At 33.9% G+C, this 15,778-nt stretch overlaps 1 protein-coding gene across 1 annotated transcript; it reads right to left on the bottom strand.

The window, feature by feature from the left end:
- Positions 1–8,235: 8,235 nt before the first annotated feature.
- On the bottom strand, positions 8,236–10,292 carry LOC131619646 (probable L-type lectin-domain containing receptor kinase S.7). Its single transcript, XM_058890720.1, has one exon. It carries the CDS (start codon positions 10,252–10,254, stop codon positions 8,236–8,238), a length of 2,019 nt encoding a protein of 672 aa, XP_058746703.1. The 5' UTR covers positions 10,255–10,292.
- Positions 10,293–15,778: the final 5,486 nt, after the last annotated feature.

Consider the following 15,778-nt stretch of genomic DNA (forward strand, 5'->3'; position numbering starts at 1 on the left):
ACTCTAATTGTGTTATAAAAGAATGAGCCAACATTGCACTTATAAGATATAATGATGGGAAAAAAAATCTAATGAGTTATGGTATGCTCTTGCATATGATTGGTGCAAGCACACATATATTGTGCCCATGTGGTAGACATGACCCTAAACTCCTTAATTAGTTCATTAGTGTTATCCAAATACAATTTTTTTACATTGCCACATACCACTGGATATACTTAGAATGGCATCCCAAAGTCAAACATATTGTCATAGCAACTTTGACTGATACGATTCACCGGATTTAGATATCTCAAAATAAAATGCACTTCAACAATAATAAAATTAGTATATTCACTGTGTTGAGTGATATTTTAGCTCTCACAAAAATTGGCTCCTCGTTGTTGATGTTAAGAAGTGTGGTTAGGCCTAACTCAACCCTATAAAACCGGCTTGTAGGGTGAGGATTGCCCCCACTTATAAGGACATGTTCAGGCCATATATTGTCCGATGTGGGACTCTTAACACACCCCCTCACGCCCAGGACTAGACAACTGGAGCGTGGAAATAAATGGTGGGTGGCCCGATAGCGGAAACCATAGAAGGTGGCCCACCGGTTTGGAAAATTAAAAAGGTTGTGGCAAGAGTATGATGCCATTGCAAATTGTATCATGGAGTGCACTAAAGATGTTGAGAAGTATAACAATACTGTTAATTCTCAACGTGTTTATATTTTTTTGGCTGGTTTGGATTCACACTTGGATGGAGTCCGTGGTCGTGTTCTTGCTACAACTCCACTCCCAAGCATTCAAGCTGTTTATGCAATTGTTTGTGCTGAGGCGAATCGCCAAGAAGCTATGCTTGGTAGTGAGTCTTCTGAGGGATCTGCCCTTGCAGTCAAGAAGTAACCTAAGAAAGGAGTTCGCAAGTGTACTCATTGTAATGGAGATAATCATGTCATGGAGACATGTTTTAAACTCCATGGCTATCCCGATTGGCACCCAAAAGGCAAATCTACTTCCAGTAATAAGGCAGAAAATATTAAAGGCCATGTTTCTACTGCTGCTGGATTTGTAACAAAGTCAGGTATATCTAACTCTGCTCTTAATCTTTCTGTTGTTACTAGGAGTAGTGATTGGATAATTGATACAGGTGCTTCTGATCATATGACTTGTGATCCTCACATATTTACTAATTTTTCCCCTTATTGTTCCAAAAATGCCATTATTAATGCCAATGGAGTCAAATCTCCTGTCGAAGGTGTTGGTACTGTATCACTCTCACCTTCCTTATCTATACCTGATGTCTTATTTGTTCCTACTCTAAATTGTAATCTTATCTCTGTTAGTAAATTAACCAAATCACATTCTTGTGTTGCTATGTTTTATCCAACCCATTGTTTTTTTCAGAACATGCATACGAAGGAGAAGATTGGCAGTGGTAGACACAATGAAGGGTTGTATTATCTTGAAAAAGTCTCACAACAAACCCATAAAGGAGCATTGGCTCATCTTGCGAGTAATCTCATACAAGATAAAAATAAAAAAGAAATTTGGCTATGGCATAGACGATTGGGACATCCCTCTTTTAGTTATCTAAAGAAATTATTTCCATCGTTATTTCATAACTGCAATATTTCAGATTTTTTTTGTGAAACTTGCGTAATGGCAAAAAGCCACCGTGTTGTTTTTCCCTTAAGCAATAAAAAATCTGTTTTACCTTTTTCATTAGTTCACACAGATGTTTGGGGCCCTTCCCCGCAATCTACGCATAATGGAAGAAAATGGTTTATCAGTTTTTTTGATGATTGTACTCGGGTAACTTGGGTATATTTGCTTAAACATAAAAGTGATGTGAATGATGTGTTTCGTTCTTTTTATAAAATGATAGAAACACAATTTAACATATGTATAAAGATCATTAGATCAGACAATGGAGGGGAATATTTTAAAACCGAATTAACAGAGTTCTTGAACTCTAAAGGCATTTTGCATCAGACTACATGTCCATATTCACCCCAACAAAATGGAGTGGCTGAGAGGAAAAATAGACACATATTAGAGGTGACAAGATCACTCCTAATAGATGGTAACGTTCCATCTCATTTATGGGGCGAGGCTGTGAACTCTGCCGTTTATTTGATTAATCGGACCCCTTCTAGTGTTCATAACTTTAGAAGACCTTTAGATGTATTGTCTGATCATCATGTTCTTCCCTCTATTGTTCATTTACCACCTCGTGTTTTTGGATGTGTTATATATGTTCACTTACACCGACATCAACGTTCAAAACTTGATAAAAGAGCCATTAAATGCGTCTTTGTTGGGTATGGATCAACTCAAAAAGGTTATCGTGCTTACCATCCAACATCCAAAAGATTTTTTATTTCTATGGATGTAACATTTCACGAAGATAACTTTTTTTTTGTTGATCCTACACTTCAAGGGGGGAATGAAAATGAAGTGCAGCATCTTGATGTTAGTATGTTTGACATCTCAAATACAAAATTATTTTGTGAAAATAAATTATCTTGTGAGGATCACTCTGCAGGTACTGAGCCAATCCTAAATATGGACCTATTAACTTTAGATAATACAACGTCTCCAGATCATCACCAACTAGCTCAATCTTCTCCACATGTTCAACTTGACTCTTCAGCGGTAACTCTTGATCCTTTCCCTATAGATACAAGTATAGATGAAGTTGATTCTGTTTTTGATTCTGAAGTTGACTCTGTTTTGAATGAAATTAATCCTTGTTTGCATGATACCACCAACACACCTAACACTGAACCACCTAATATCCAGTATAATCTTCCACCCCGTTCTAACCGTGGTAAACCACCCGTCAGATATGAACCAGACTTCCAATCCAAAGTTAAATATCCCATTAGTAATTATGTGTCGTCTCACAAGTTATCTCGGTCATATGCGTCATTTGTATCTCAATTATCCTCAATTCCTATTCCTAGTAATGTGCAGGAAGCTTTGGCAGATCCTAAATGGACCGAAGCAATGGTTGAGGAGATGACAGCTCTAAAAAAAAACAACACTTGGGATCTTGTAACTTTACCAAGAGGCAAGAAAACAGTGGGGTGCAGATGGGTTTTTACAATTAAACACAAAGCTGATGGAACAATTGACAGGTATAAAGCACGACTAGTGGCTAAAGGTTACACTCAGTCTTATGGTGTAGATTATCAAGAGACATTTGCGCCAGTAGCCAAGCTCAACACTGTGAGGATACTTCTATCACTAGCAGCAAACCAAGATTGGCCTCTTCTACAATTTGATGTAAAAAATGCTTTCCTACATGGTGAAATTTTAGAAGAAATTTATATGGATACCCCACCAGGTATGGTAGATTCAAATGGTTCGAAGGTTTGCAAATTAAAGAAGGCTTTATATGGATTAAAACACTCTCCAAGAGCATGGTTTGGAAGGTTCACTAAGTCTATGAAGACTTTTGGCTATAAAGCAAGTAACTCGGATCACACCTTATTTTTGAAGAAAGGAGAAGGTAAAATTACTGCCTTGATTATCTATGTAGATGATATGATAGTTACAGGAAATGACCAAGGCGAAATTTCTAGTTTGCAAAAATACCTTACCGCTGAATTTGAGATGAAACAACTTGGAAACCTCAAATATTTTTTGGGTATTGAAGTAGCAAGATCAAAACATGGTATTTTTCTATGCCAAAGAAAGTATACTCTTGATTTGCTATCTGAAACTGGGTTGCTTGCCTCTAAACCAGCAGAAACCCCTATTGAACAAAATCATAAGCTCTTTCATTGCTTAAACTCAAACATCACAGATAAAGGGAAGTACCAAAGTTTGGTAGGGAAGCTGATTTATCTTTCTCATACACGACCAGACATCACTTATGCAGTGAATGTTGTGAGTCAGTTTATGCATGATCCGCGTAAGCCTCATATGGATGCTGTAGAGAGGATATTAAGATATTTGAAATCCGCTCCGGGTAAAGGAATATTGTTCTCAAACAATGGTCACTTGAGGGTAGAAGGATATACAGATGCCGATTGGGCAGGTTCAGCAGATGATAGAAGATCTACCTCAGGATATTTTACCTTTGTGGGAGGGAACCTCGTAACTTGGAGGAGTAAAAAGCAACCGGTAGTGGCTAGATCAAGTGCCGAAGCAGAGTTTAGAGGTATGGCACTTGGAATGTGTGAATTGTTATGGGTAAAAAGTGTATTGTCAGACTTGGGTTTTGAACCAAAAGAAGCTATGAGTTTATATTGTGACAATACATCGGCCATAGAGATTGCCCATAATCCTGTCCAACATGATCGGACAAAACATGTTGAAATTGATAGACATTTCATCAAGGAGAAACTTGAAGCTGGGATAATTGTTTTTCCGTTTGTAAGATCTGAGCAACAATTAGCTGATATGCTCACTAAAGGAGTAGCAAGCAAGGTGTTTAACGAATCTTTACTCAAGTTGGGAATGTGTGACATCCATGCACCAACTTGAAGGGGGGTGTTGGAATAAATCAAATATTGTTATTCTAGAAAGAGATATTTTTGGTATCAATTGATATGTACAGCTGTTATTTTATTTTTAGTTTTAAAGCCTCCTATTATTAAGGAAAGGCATTAGTAACAGAAATTGTATATATATTTATGCCCTCTGTGAATAAGAATATATCAGATTTATTCCAACAGTTGAAAGGGGGCACATTGCAGATATAAGACATAAAATACAAACTCTAGACAATCTCCAATTTGAGAAAAAAAATATACAAAAAATGCGCCAAAAATCATAACGGTAATTTGGAGAAAGTTAGGAATAATGTGGACAAAAATAAACATTGATGAATCACATAAGAATATGCTATAGTAAAGGAACCATAAAGCACAATAATCTTTGTGATTTTTCAGAAGGTTTCTCAGTTCAACGAGAAAAAACAAATATATTGAGAGTTGATTTTATGTTTATTATGGTAGCAATTGAGCATGCTAAGATAAAAGGTTGATAGAATGTTAGGATGGAGAGTCATTATCAAAGAAGGAAGAAAGTGTGGATAGAAGTGATCAATAAATTAAAGAAGCGTTTCTCTATGTGAAAAGGAAGGAACATTTCAATGGGAGGTAGAGTAACGCTTATTAATTCGGTTTTAAATTCTATCCCTATTTTCACTCTTTCCTTCTTTAAAGTTCACGAAAAAATTGTCAAAGAAATTAGGAAAATCCTAAGTGAGTTTTTATGGAGCGGTAAGCTTGATAAAAGGTGTATCCATTGGGTTAAGTGGGATGTAGTGTGTAGGCCTAAGGCGAAGGGTGGTTTGGGCATTAGGGATGTTAAAGAAATGAATAATGCTCTTCTCTTAAAATGGAAGTGGAGAATCTTGCATGACGATGAAGCTATTTGGAATAGTTTTATAAAAGCAAGGTACTTTTGTCCTAAAATTAGAATTCAAGTTGATGGGGGAGTGTGGCAAAGAAAGGGTGAATCTATTTGGTGGAGAGATTTATGCAAGATTAATTTGTTGGAGGATAGGGTCGCAAACGATTTTACCGGGAGTTTCAAGTGTTGTTGCAAGAATGGCAAAGATGTTCTTTTTTGGCATAATAGGTGGTTGGGCGATCAACCTCTACGCTTAGCCTTTCCGGATTTATATGACCTTTCAAGCAAGAAACATTGCACGGTGGTGGATATTTTAGAATGGATGGATGGGATACATAGGTGGAGGTGGGAAGCTTTGTTTTCGGCTGATTCCAATTCCGACAGTGGCCTCACAGCCGCGGCAGCAGCAAGCCAGAACTGGGCTCGGTTTGTCGACATGCTTCGCGGATTCCTCCCTTGCGATTCAAGTCGAGACTCTTTCTCTTGGTCCTTCAATGGAGACAACGTTTTCTCCCGTCTCAAGTTTGGCTCATGTGGTTGATAATGCCAAATCTTTAGCTTGGGATCCTAAAGTGGTCGATTCGTTGAAAGTGATGTGGGATCTTAAGCTCCCGCCGAAGATTAAGGTCTTTGCATGGAAAGTCTTCGTTGATCGGCTACCAACTAGAGACCAATTGTTGAATAGAGGTGTTGTTAACGTTACTTGCCCGGATTGTGTGATGTGTGGCTCTTGCCTTGAATCTTCTTCCCATCTTTTTTTCAATTGCCAAGAGGTGAAAGGTATTTGGAAGCATGTCTTCTTATGGCTTGGCACACCGAAGGAATTTACCGAAGAGGAGATGCTTTGTTTTGAAGTCATTCAAGAAAAGGTGAATTGTAGTAAACGTCGTATTTTGATCAACTACGTTTGGTTTGCTACTATTTGGAGTATTTGACTTATGAGGAATGCCATTATTTTTAAGGGGGAGGTGTTTTGTTTTGATGTCATTTGTTCTGACATTGTGTTTCTTTCTTGGAGGTGGTTATGTAGTGGATATAATAAGTTTAGACCAATTTACTATGAATAGTTTAAACTTCCATTATCCGTTCCTTTTCCCCTCTAGGACCTTGTATTTTTTTGTAAGAGTTGCACCCCTAGTGCGAACTTTCAATCAATCAATTGTTTATTAAAAAAAAAAACTTCCATTCAAAGCCTTTATAAAGGAGAGCTAATTCATTGGGATCTTAGAAATAAATGGTTATTTGAAAAAATCTTTAAATGAATTTAGTTTACTACAAGGAAATAAGTGTGCATACTAGTTAGATATTCAAATCATATAATAGTATACTTCTTGTGATGGGATATCTTTTCTTATTTCATTAGGGAGTAATTTTTTAGGAATTATTTTGATTTTCTGAATTTAAGTTTTGCTCGATCTCCATATATAGCTTAAGGACTTTTGGGTGATGTTGGTCTTTCAATGAATTTGGTTTTGTTTTCTTTTTATTTGCATTCCTTAATTTTTTTTTTTTTTTAAGTTTCATTTTTTCCATTTTCACCTTTTGAGTCAGGCTATCCCAATTTTTATAAAAATATGTAGTTTATAATATAGTTTTTGTCCTATATATAAATTCATAAGCTTAAAAAATTTATTTAGTAACTTTTTTTACTTTATAATTTATTTTTATCAAATTTTTTTATAAAGTTGTTGATTTAATTTTTATCAATTAATAATTGATTTTAATAAATTAATTCAAGTAACTTATAATTTTTCTTTTCAATTTTTTCATGTTTTTTTAAATTTAATAGATTAAAAATTAATTATTTTTTATTCCCTTCATATTCAAAATTTATTTGATTTAATTTTATTCATTATTATGATAAATGACGTAACTCAATTAGTATTTGTTACTTGACTTAAAGGAGATATAAGTTGTTGATCTAAAGTTCAATATTTTACCGTGATATTTATTTATAATTCTAAATTTCTAAATTCATATAAACAAATTATTAATATTTATAACACACCAACTTTAAGAAAAAGAAATACGCAATTAGTACAATATATTATATTAACTTATTCATTATCAATTAACTTATCACTAGTCATCTTGTTTTAAAGCGATGATATGGTTACAAACTAACTTATAAAATATCAACATTTTTGTGTGTGTAATTTTACAAAATTTAGATTTAATATAATTTATTTTAATATATTTATCCTAAGACACGCGTCTATATTTCCATTGTTCGTTGTTATTAAGAATCATTTTTCTGTAATTAATTTTTTTATAAAATAAATTTGTTATTGAAATTTAGTTGGTCGTTATATAAAAGTATTTAAATGAACGGTCGTACAAATTTAAATAAACGATATTTCAATTACTTATTTTTGAAGGAAGAAATTTCTGTCACTAAACTATTAAACTCGGAAAAAAAATTATGAAAAAAAAAAAAAAAAAACAGTTTCTTTATGGTAGGTGCAAAGTGCTAGACTTAAGATATAATCCAAAGGTGTCACATTTATAATTTAGAAATTTTGACCATATTTCTTTCAAATGTAGAACTCAGTATAGATTATTTAAATTTGAGTAATCCACAATTACATGCAGCAATTTATGTTTTGTATATAGTTAAACTACACCATGGTTTTCTCCTCTAGCTCTATTGTTAAAATGACTCATTTTATACATTTCTTGTATATGTAAAGAGAAATCAAACTACATAAGTGAAACACTTTAAAACTATTATCACATTCTTCAATTAAACATCAATTTCTTAGTACACCAAAACTAAAACATCTATACCTGAAAATTCAAGATATTGTCACTAAACTACTACTGTCAACAAACAGAACAGAAACTTTACAAGTAAAAGAATGAAATGAATTAAGTTTAAAACTTTTCAATCAATTTTAATCTCACACATAGACTGATTAGTATTGAACTCTTGACAATCTTCACCACCCTCATCACAAACAATCTCATCAATACTCAATGGCAAATCAGATGAGAAAGTTAAGGTTGGTTTTACTTTTGGCAAAGCAAATGGCACAACTTCATTGTTAAGAATCTGCAATACTCTTCTCATAGTAGGTCTCTCAGCACTATCAGGATTAGCACAACTCAACCCCAACATCAAAAGCTTCTTCATCTCCTCAACCTCAAACTCACCATTCAACCTCTTATCAACTGCCTCGGTTATCTTCCCTTCGGAATACAATCCCCAAACCCAATCCACCAAGTTAACCATCTTTTGACCCTCTCTTTCGATAGGCCTTTTCCCACAAGCAACTTCAAGCACAACAATGCCGTAGCTGAAAACGTCGGTTTTATCAGTAGCTTTACCATATTGAAGATATTCAGGTGCGAGGTATCCCATTGTTCCAGCAGTTAAAGTTGAAACAGGACTCTTATCATGATCCATGAGTTTAGCTAATCCGAAATCACCCAACCTAGCATTGAAATTCCCGTCGAGCAAAACATTCCCGGTTTTGATGTCTCTATGAATCACTCTTTGCTCACATTCTTGATGAAGATAAACCAAAACAGAAGCTAAACCAACAACAATGTTAAACCTATTAGACCAAGTCAACAACTTCCCCCTTTCGGGTTCTTTGTAAAGCATCTTGTCTAAGCTTCCATTAGGCATGAAATCATAAACAAGCAGCAGCTCACCTTTCTCAACACACCAACCCAACAACTGAACCAAATTCTTGTGCCTTAAGCCAGCAATGATGGACAATTCAGACAGAAACTCAGTCTTCCCTTCGTGAGAATGCCTCGATCGTTTCACTGCTGCAATCGTTCCAGAAGATATGAAGAACGCTTTATACACAGTACCAAACGAACCGTGACCAACGATTCTACTAGGATGAAACTCCCTCGTCGCAGATTTCAATTCTTTGTAATCAAACTCTCTAGGACAGGCAACAAACCCGGGGTCGAAATCCTTCGACGACTCTTTTTTCACCTTCTTCCATTTCACAAAAGAATAATACCCCAACAAAGAAAAAACAGCACAGAAAAAAACAGGACCTGCAACAGCAAAACCAAAACCAAGTCTCTTCTTGGAATTAGAAGAACGCGATCTGTGAACGTTACCTTTTATCGCATTTCCGATAACAGAATTATCCGAAACATTGTAACTACGCAACCTCGGTCTCACAGGTTCAAACCCAATAGTGTAAAACCTCCAACTTTCAATCTGATGAAGTTCGGTACTTTTTTCAGCAGAAGCCGAGAAACCAACGTAAACATCTTGGTTATCTCTAAAATACTCTGAAAGATCAACATTTACAAAGAGAATAGGTTCAAGTGGCTTAATACCAGAATAGCTCAAGAAAACAGAAAGAGAGTTTTGATCAGTCTTGTAATCAATCCAAGAAGTGATAGTGTTACCACTCTTGAGATCAATTCCATTGAAAATAGGGTCAACAGTACGAAGAGAGTTCAATGAATCGATATTGAAACCGATATGATTTTCGTTCGGGTCATTGAATCGAGGGTCGAATCGAGTATCGAATTCGACAGCAACGAAGTTTGTAGGAAGGCCAAAGGGAGAGAAAGATGAGGAAAAGGAGGATGTTGACGAGAGATTGTTAGGGGAGAGGAAGAAACAGAAGCCATCACCGAAGGAAGTGGGGTTATTGGGGTTTGTGATGGAGAAAGAGAAGGTAGTTGAGAATGAAGACGTGGTGTTTGTTTGTTTGTCAAAGAGAGGGATTGGGTTGTTGTAAAGGATGGAACCGGTGCTGAGTGGGGTTGGTTTTGTTAGTGAAATGAGGCGGTTGGTGAGAGAGGAATCGCCGGTGAAGGTGATGTTGGTGGTGGTGAAATAAGGGAAGTTTAGTTGGATGTTGCCGGCGGCGGCGAGGATGAAGGTGGAGAAGAGTGTGAAGAGGGTTGGTTTGAAGGGGTGCATTGTGGTGGTTGCTTGAAGAAGAAGAAGAAACAAGAATGAGAAATGGTGGAAGAAGAAGAGAGTGTTGACGCGGGAATTGTTGGTTGGTTAGTTTCGGTTTAAACGGTTTGAATGTAATGTAGGGTGGGTTTCGTAAGAGAGAGGGTGTGCTAATAGAAGAAATTTGGTATTTTTTTAAGGGTAAATTACATTGACCTCCCTTAAAATTTATTAAAATGAAACTAACACCCCTCTAATTTTAAACTAGATACTAACCTCCCCTAAACTTTTATTAAATAGGTAAATACCCTCTCTCCCAACTAACACCGTTAGTTTTCTGTCAACATTTAAATAAAAAATATGATTAGGTTTTTTAATCAATATATCTTCTTTAAAAATTACACCACTCTGCTTATATTGATTGATAACTATATTTTAAAAAATGTTTGATTATCTATATGCATTCATAAGAAATTGGAGCTCATGCATTGAACAATAGTTACACGTTACGACATTGAAAATAGACAAATCCAAATTCATCATTGTCCTATTATATACACGTACAAGTTAATTGAAAATTATACACATTGAAAAATATATCCTATCATATAGCAGTAACTTTAATTTAATTTCACAATCAGCATCTTATGTATATACACTACTAGAAAATTCGCTTTTAGTGACCGAATTAGAGACCGAAAATGCTTAAAAATCGGTCGCTAAAACGTTTAGTGACCGATTTAGTGACCATTATTTTTCGGTTGAAAAAGTGCTAGTCGCTAAGCATTTGTGACGAATTTAGTGACCGAAATTTAGAGACCGAATTTGTGACCAAATTCAGTGACCGATTTAGAGACCGATTTTAGTGTTTTTTTTTCATAAAATAAAATCAAAATTTGTGATACCTAGGAATCAAACTTGTGACCTCTACATATTTTAAGAAGAACTTACCACTACACCACTTTAAATCTATTGTTATATTTTATATTTAAACATACATACATATAGTTCTGACAAATATTTTATATGTTAAAACAATAAAAAAATATGAAAATTTTATTAAAAAATTAAAAATTGAAAGAGAATTAAAATCTTTAAAAAAATGGAAAGGAAATAATAATATAATAAACAAGATTAAAAATAAATAAAAAAACAATAAATATTAGTGACCGAAATTTCGGTCTCTAATTTTTATATATAAATTAAATTGCATAAAAAGATATTTTTTGTGACCGATTTAGTGACCTCTTAAAATTTGCTCATGAATATCAAATTTTGGTGGCTAATTCGGTCACTATAGTGACTGAAATTTCGGTCACTAAATTTTGGTCTCTAAATCGGTGGCTAATGTATTTTAGTGACCGATTTAGTGACCTATTAAAATTGGCTCATGAATATCATATTTCGGTGGCTAATTCGGTCACTCCAGTGACCAAATTTTTTTGGTCACTAAATCGGTCACTAAAAGCGAATTTTCTAGTAGTGATAGTAAAGTGTGTAAACATGTTCTTATTTCTTCTATTCTACATTCAACATAAATTACAACTCTACACATATTGTGTTCATCTTAACATATCAGTAAAAAGCATATCAGCATATCAGTTCATCTCCAAATATCAGTAAAAATTAATAATTCATCTAAACAAACCATTCAAACAACAACACATAATAATTCAACTACTGTGTTTGATCTTCTCGCATCTTGTGAACCACTCGGACCTTCAACTACACTCCTCTTCCTATTAACTGTTGGTCGGCCCGACAACCTCCTCAACACGGGAGGATCAATTTGTTCGTAAGAACCTCTATTTTTTCCATCTAATTCAGGCATAGGATGTATTATGTTATTGTAATATAAGGAATATATTTTAGGAGTATAACTTGTATCACAAAACATATCTACATTTTCTCTTTTGTGTGTACGGCAATACCGTTGACAAGTACTCTTAGAACGGCAACACGACGATGCGTAGAACAAGAACCACAACACGTATGCAAGTACACGAGAACAAGAAGAATGATGGTGCATGATACGACAAGAACAATGATGAGTGTTGACGAAAGAAAAAATTAAAGCCGGTGATAAGTGAAAGAGAAAGACTAGAAGATAGTCGATGATGCGTGAAAAAGAAAGACTAAAAAAGATGAAGATCTGAGGAACAAAAATTTTCTTTATATATTGTTTTGAGAAGGAATATAAAAAGTTTTTAATTAATAAGATTTATATTGTAACGTTTCTATTCTAACGGAAAGTTCACAGACTATTACGGAGGGGAGGTATGTGATGCTTGAAAAAATAGAGGGGAGGTTACTTATGTTTTGATATAATTCAAGGGAGGTTACTGTAATTTCCTCTTTTTTTAATAAAGATTACGTTGTAAGTCATTTATAAATCAATCTCACAATAAATCATACACATTTGTCATTCAATAATAAGATCAAATATTCAAATAAAATGTTGGTAAGTCATGCATCAGTGTTCATAAAATACAACAAACTATAATACACATTTAAAAAATGTTAATATCAAAATACAAAGTAAATAGACACCTAAAAAATGAATATTAAAATACAAAATATCAAAATATTAAAAAATGGTATTACAAAATATCACCATCATGTCCCGCCTCAAGTCTACTAGTTCTGGAGTAGTTTAACAATCTTACCGTGATAAGAAGATGTAGGAGGCATGATACATCATCAAGTGTGATGGACATCTCATTAATCGGAAGATGAAATGAAGACGTCTCTATATGTCATCTCTCTACAAAATCAAACAATAACCTATGATTAATATAACCTTATCCAGTCCTGCATAAATCTTGCAACCTAAATAGCTCCAAGACATCTTGAAACCATGTTTCATCGGGCTACATCAATTTTGCAACGTTTCTACTATTGTTTATACATTTTAACATATCATAGTACTACAAAAAATAAATACATCATTGTTAGACAATTCAAATACTATAGCACAGATGTATAAAAGAGTAATTAAATATTTATGCTACATTTCTCTCCCATACGTGCCTAACAACATGGTCTGGATACAGAGAAAGTAGTGAAAGGTATGATTGACCTCCTAGAAAACCATTAGGCATAACAACATTTGGTTCAGTAGCATAGACTGGGGTAGCAAGCGCTTATAGGCCAGCAGGGGATACATGAATCCGGGAAGACGATACCAGAGACATATGAACTTTGGAAGACGATGTGTTAACATCAAATGAAGTTTCTCCAAGTGTGGGTCGTGAGAGTCTATTTTTTGTCTCTGCGAACGGAAGCATGTTGGACCACTCTACCATGTCTTATATTCTTTCTTAGTTGTCTGACATTTTTCCCATATTCAAACAATAAAAATCATGTCATAGCCAAAAAAAAGGTGTTGAAAAACTAAACCCAAAAATAGAAAACAAGTAAATCTGGATTTTGTAATCCGGACTAAGGGTCAGGATTTTAAAAGTCTGACTGGACGAAACCAACACAAGGTAAGAAAAAATAGAGCATGCACGAACCCTAAACTCAAATGTTCAAAATTTCAAAGCAAGGAAGTTTAGGACAAATAAATATGACATATCTATTACGTTTAACCTAATGTATCAATCCTATAAACTATTTAGATAAAGCATGCATGTCGAATCAAAAAAGGTCTGAAAATGAGTAACTTATCAAATGTTTGCTCTATTTGTCTTTGATTGATTGTAGCGTAGTGGAGCAGAACTTTGGAGATGTGCTAAGTGTGAGGTCAAGCTTCTACATGAATCATATTTTTATGAAGACAAATATTTGGAAAGTAAGGAAAAAATTGATCATGCTCAAGTGCTCAAGGTTTAAGAAATCTCATAAAATCTTTTCATAATTTGCAAATTAATTTTGATTATTTCTCAAACATTGCCATTGTTTTTAGGGATATCTTAGACATTATAAAAATCATAATTTTTTCATTGATCAAATTACCTCTTTCATCAATATTTTCAAAATAGTTCATTTGCATAATTTCAACTATTCTAAAAATATTTTTTGCATAATTTTCAATCATTCGGAGAAAAGTTCTTGAGCACTTAGAGCTTGTATTTAATAAATTGTTATATTTGAAAGAGAAGACGTGTGAATTTTGTGATTTATCAAAATTCTCATGTACTCAAATTCATATTCAATTATCTGTAACTTTGTACTATTGCTTGTTTGTCAAGCTTGTGGAAACAAATGTGTTTAAGAGAAACTAGGATTCTTTCTCTCTGTGTTGTAAAATCAAAAGGTGGCGTGCCTTATTGATTATGTTAGAAAGTTAAGAGAGTCTTAGCGTGAGGATGTAACATTTCCTAAAATAGTGAAATCTCTCATGGGATGTGAGGAGACTAGACGTACCCTTTTTTGGAAAGGGAAACTAATAGATATCCAAGTGTTATTTACATTCTGTATTTATATTCCTGCACTTTACTTCATAAGTTCATCTAAATAATTTCGAATTAATAAGAACATAAGAACCATCACTTAAAAACGAGAAAAATTCTTAAAACCTAATTCACCCCCTCTCTTAGGTTGCAATGTATACTTAAATTTGACTTTTGAGAAGATTAAGGTAACTTTCTCTTCGATCTAGAAAAATGGCTCCCGCTAATCTAATTTTTAGAGATGATGGCAGTAGCAACTAGCCTCCATATTTTGTCTGTGAATATTATGATTTCTGCAAAATTCGTATAGAAACGTATCACTAGGAGAAGAAATACGGGATGTTGTTGAAAATGGTCTAAACATTTCTAAGACGGTCATAAAAGATGCAGAACATGTAAAAGTAAAAGGCTCTTGGAATAAAGATGACAAGAAGAAAATATTATTTGACAAAAAGAAAAAGAACAGGCTTCAATCAGCCCTAAGTATAGATGAATTCTTTCGTATATCTCATTATAAAACACAAAAAGAGATTTGAGATACTTTAGAAGTGACACATGAATGCACAATTAAGGGAAAAAGATCTAAACTTAACACTTTATCACAAGAATATGAAATGTTTAGAATATAGCTTGGTGAATCGATTCTTGATTTGCAAAAGAGATTTGTTCACTTAATAATCACGTGATGACTCTTAGAAAAACCTTTATAAATTATTCCAACCTTTATCTTTGGCTAACTCTATGTTGCGAAGAACTCCACTAAACTCAGATAACAGGGAATTTCTCCAAGGGAGTAACTCGGCAAATGTCAAATAAAACCATCATTGCTCCTTTTGAATATTCCACCACATGCAGTAGAATCCAGATTAGAAGTATAAACACCATCTAAATTACACTTTATCCAATTACGATCAAAGTGATATTACTTACATGTACAATTATAAAACAAATAATTAAAATCACAATAGATATTATAAATTGAAAAAAAATTGGATGCATTTTTATTGTAAACTATTTGAATGAATTTTGATTTGTTTTTACAACAATATTTTGAAAAAAAATATTTGAGAATTTTAATATTAATAATTAATTTGGAGAAGAGAAAAAAAAAAAGATGAGTGGGATAACTCGATTTATATGTAGTAATTGAA

This window comes from Vicia villosa, linkage group LG7 (genome assembly GCF_029867415.1).
Source record: "Vicia villosa cultivar HV-30 ecotype Madison, WI linkage group LG7, Vvil1.0, whole genome shotgun sequence".
Lineage (NCBI taxonomy): Eukaryota > Viridiplantae > Streptophyta > Magnoliopsida > Fabales > Fabaceae > Vicia > Vicia villosa.